This window comes from Rhagoletis pomonella, unplaced genomic scaffold, assembly GCF_013731165.1.
Source record: "Rhagoletis pomonella isolate Grant_MI unplaced genomic scaffold, Rhpom_1.0 Rhpom_scaffold_00003, whole genome shotgun sequence".
Lineage (NCBI taxonomy): Eukaryota > Metazoa > Arthropoda > Insecta > Diptera > Tephritidae > Rhagoletis > Rhagoletis pomonella.
In genome coordinates this window covers 1565793-1570375 of record NW_023458557.1, presented here as the reverse complement: position 1 = coordinate 1570375, position 4583 = coordinate 1565793, and the positions used below count along the sequence as shown (strand labels likewise).

The 4583-nt window shown below is 37.6% G+C and overlaps 1 protein-coding gene across 1 annotated transcript; it reads left to right on the top strand.

Moving 5' to 3' along the window:
• Positions 1-3918: 3918 nt before the first annotated feature.
• Positions 3919-4512, top strand: LOC118736450. The gene is made up of 2 exons (XM_036466541.1): positions 3919-4032; positions 4155-4512. Exons 1-2 carry the CDS (start codon positions 3919-3921, stop codon positions 4491-4493), a joined length of 453 nt encoding a protein of 150 aa, XP_036322434.1. The 3' UTR covers positions 4494-4512.
• Positions 4513-4583: the final 71 nt, after the last annotated feature.

Below are 4583 nucleotides of genomic sequence, written 5' to 3'. Positions count from 1 at the left end.
CTGTAGAGCAACTGTGAAACGATTGGTTTCACAATTGATATTTCTCAATATATGAGAAGTCAATATAAATTGAATTAGAGTAAAAGAAAAGCAATGAGACTTTAATACAAGAACATTTAGAAAATGCAAAACTACAAAAAAAAAATAAATTATGATTGGTCACAATATGAAAATGATGGAAAAGTAACTAAAAAGTGGGAGTGTCTTAGATTTAAGGAGAAATGTAAAATTTATTATAAAAGTAGTATTTGTGCACTGAAATAAACAGACTTCTTTTGAATCAAGAATCGGCAGCATTGCCTCGTTTTTCTAACTTGTCTCATCAATAAAAATAGGCCTTGAGGCCATCATCCTTTTAGCGTGGCTCGCTTAAAAGCCAAAAGTTAAAAATACTAAAATAGGGAAATGAACCAAAAACCAAACTTAACACATGTCGTTGGCGGGTCTTGCGGTGGCGGCTGCGTACTCAGTAGTGGATAAGTGAACAGACTCTGCGTTGGCGGCTTAACGGACACATTAGCGGTCCTTTCGCCTTGATTCACGGTTAACGCTGTCTTTGGTTCACTTTCATCTCCCCAGTGGCCCCCATGTTCGTTGTATACTGCTCCCATCGCGAGAAATTTTGCGTGAAGCTCCGGGTCGACGAGTGCTTTGGCGGCCCATGCCGCAATGCGTTTCCGTATCTCTCGAGTGGTGCCTGTGTGTTCGAACGCATGTTCGCGGTGGACTGTGGTGAGGCGGCTCTCTACCTTTGAACATCCAAGCCCTGCATAATCGCCTATTTACAAGTCATGCGCTATTCATTAGTAGCTGTGTGTTCACGACCACGGCTCCGCTATTGACGCTTAGATGTTGGGCGACGTCGGAGCCACTCCGTTTGCGCTGCTCTGGGCGACGTCGGCGCAGTGCTGATGGGCGAGCTGGTGTCGCCGTCGCGCGGCTTGACGGTTGAGTATGGGGTGGCGGCGCTCTATCTTTGAACAGCCAAGCCTTGTATAGTCACCTATGTACAAGTCGAGAGCTATTCTCTAGTAGCTGTGCGTTCACGGCCACAGCTCCGTGCTGACTAACTCGTATGTTGCTGAGTCATTTCTTTATAGGTAGTGCTCTTCGTGTTGCTGAGCTGTGTGGTTACATGTTGCGTTGCTATGGTGACGGTGTAGCCAAGGAGTGTTGATACGGCCTCTCGTGTTGGCTGGATAAGCAAGCGGATGTTAACCGTAGTCTTACTAGAACGAAATACACATCAGTGGTACAAAGAAAATATAAAGTTTTGCCCACTAAATCTAACTTTCCAATTATAGAACCGGTTGTTATCACTCCTACTGTCCCGTATACAAATAACCACATAGTTTCTGAATATGAAAAACTTACTCAAGCTCTTCTCAACGCAATTTCAGATTTAAACAATCAATTCAATAGTCCTGATGTCAGCACCTGTCTTCCAAAGTAATTTCAATAGTTTGGTTTCGAATTCATCTGATCCTTTTTCATATAATCTTTCAAATGAAGATTCTGCAACATAATATATACCTTGTTTATACCTACGAAGAAACCGCATTAACGAAAAACCGATTTGATTCAACACATATTTCTTTCTAACGTTTATTCCTCAGTCTTTATAGCGCACTCGATTAAACCGTATTCAAAAGTAAACAAACTCCGTTACATTTATTCTATATTTATTTAATAATAAATTTGCGCGGTGGACCGAAATGGAAGCGAACAGCAATACAAATTTATTATAATAATAAATACAATCAAAAACGGGCTGTATAAAGAAAAATAGTCAATTTGTATTTTGCGTTAAATGAATTATTCGTTTATACGGGTTTTCTAACCGATGTGACAAATAAAAAAACAGATTTGAAAGCTAATTTGAGTCAGTACACTTCTCGATTTCAACGTGCATTGAAATTTTGTTTATGCATCTGATTTGACAGTCGGCCGCTGTGGTGTAGTGGTCAGCAGTGCGCGCTTCAACTCAGCAGCACCTGGGTTCAAACCCTGCTCAAAGCAATAAAGCAAAAAATATAGAAAAAAGGTTTTTTCTTAACAGCGGTCGTCCCTCGGCAGGCAATGGCAAACCTCCGAGTGTATTTCTGCCATGAAAAACAGCTTCTCATAAAAATACAATCGCCGTTCGGAGTCGGCGTAAAACTGTAGGTCCCTCCGCTTTGTGTGACAACATCAAGGCGCACGCCACAAATCGGAGGAGAAGCTCGACCAAACACTAACATATGTGTAAGCGCCAATCTATTATTATTATTATTATCAGGGACCGGATTTTATGGAAATTGCCTTTTTTTCTGCTAAAGAGATATAGTATATTCGCTTAAGAATGTCCACGATTTAGCTTTCCCTGATTCCATATATACACATTTGATGTTGCCTTTTTTTGCCTTTTTTAAGATATTTGCCTTTTTTTGCCTTTTCTACCCTTAAAAAAGTGATTATAGCATTTACAATTTTTTTTTTAAGATTAAAAAATATACACATGCCTATGCGGCTTATAGAAGCGCAGGGAGCTCTTGCCAAATTGGTGTTGGAAAAATTCAAAGCCGTTTTCTCAGCTAACGTAGGCTTGGAGACAATAAGGGGTGTGGATAAAATTGTAAAGGGCGAGGAAAACGCCCTTATTCCTGATAATATGAACGTTTCAAACGTTCCATATTTCAATTGGGCTCCACTTGTATCAACTTACGTCGAGCGCACATTTAGTACATTCAAGGCTTTTTTCGCGAAAATCGAATGAAAATGCTGCCAGAAAACTTCAAAACGCATCTTGTGGTTCAATGTTACTACAACTGTACAGATTAAAGTTTTATGAGTTAGAAACTCGAAAGGATAAAAAAGTCAAAGATTCAAAGTACAAATTTTTCATATAATGCAACTAGTTCATTGTTTTTTTCTTTTTACTTGTAATATAAACATTTTTAAAATAAATGTATTTTTTGATTGTTCTTCGTATTTTCTGTCTTTTTTTAGTGCCTTATGTTGCTTTTTTTGCAATACCTAGTGCCTTTTACTGCCTTTTTTGCTATTTTATTTTGCCTTTTCCAGCCTATTTCGTTATTTTATTTTACCTTTTTTATAGGTTTTTAGGTCCTAAAAATCCGTTCCCTGATTATTATATATGATTTGAACCACACCGAACTGTGTCACAGCGCTTTATGTGTCGGTATAAACAAGGTAATACAAAGTTTTAGAACAAATAAGAATTTAATTGAAATGTTCATAAATACAAATTTAATAGATGTTTGTCTTTTTACGCAAGTTTTATCTTTCAACGAAGATGATTTTATGCTTAAGCTGCTAAACTTTAACATGGTTTCAAAATTTCGGTATGATGGATATGGTGGAGTCGCCATTGCTGTCAGAAACAATATTAAATTCAAAGTAATAAATTTGCAATCAACAGCAGACATTAATGTCATAACTAGACTAACTTGCAACCAAATTTTATTTTTGTTTCGGCATATTTTGGACCTCGGCTTTCGACCACAAACCTTTAAAGATGAAATTAACAATTTATTTACTTTCTGTGAACAACAAAACAATGTGGTTATTGGTGGTGATTTCAACGCTCGTGCTAAAATTTTTGGAGATGTGCTTACTAGTGCAAAAGGAAAAGTGTTGGTTGATGCGTTGAATGCATCCTCCTTTTATTATAGGGCTATTCGCGATCCGGTGCAAATGGCCTAGCATCATTGCATTGCAAATTTGTATTGCAAATTATTTGCAATACACAAACAAAATACACGAATTTGCATTTGTCATGGCTTGACAAATTTGCAATACCGAAAATCCATAGCATAAAAATGCTATGCATTGCAACTCTGGTTGACATTTCTATCAGCTGATTAAATTCATAAACAAAACCAAAGCTGATGCACAAAAAAGGAAACGTAAAGTAAAATGGAAACTAAAATTATTAAGAAGAAAATAAAAAGAGAAAAACCCAACAAAAAATGGACTTTGGAAGAAGTTAACACCATACTGAACTATTTGATGGATTCCCAAGAAATTGAGGTAAGCAAAATATTTGCGGGATTTGCAGTGGTCAGATCATTACGGAATTGGCTTGTGTGGAGTGCCAGTCGCAGGTGCCCCTACTTAAATAGAATCAGTAATTACCACTTCCCATTTTCTAGAAACCTACAGCACAAATTTTTTATAAAAAACTCATCGAAAAGACTGGTATCAACGCTACATGGGAGCTAATTCGATGGAAGGTTCGACATTTGAAGTCGACTTACAAGGACGCTTCGGATTGGCGCAGCTCAACCGGTGCTGGACTCCTGGAAATCGACGCTGGGGCTAATAGTGTTGAAGGTAAAATATTTTTAACAGATTCATATTTATGTACATTAAAAAAATCTACATTTCAGGGAAAGTATTACAAATTTGCCCACACTATCATAAGCTTCATCAAATTTTTGGCGCAAAATGTACGCAGAATGCGTATGAAGTTATCGATTCAGGTGAAATAAACGAAGCTGATGTGGAAGTATCTGAAAGCATAGATTCAGATTGTATTATATACGAGTGTATTCAAGAAACAGGTGAGGAAGCTGAAATAT

What these genes read in the sequence shown, in the direction of transcription:
- LOC118736450 (XM_036466541.1), top strand. Translation starts at nt 3,919, where the DNA reads ATGGAAACTAAAATTATTAAGAAGAAAATAAAAAGAGAAAAACCCAAC. An exon ending in TGGATTCCCAAGAAATTGAG is followed by an intron (nt 4,033 to 4,154) that starts GTAAGCAAAATA and finishes CCCATTTTCTAG; the next exon opens with AAACCTACAGCACAAATTTT.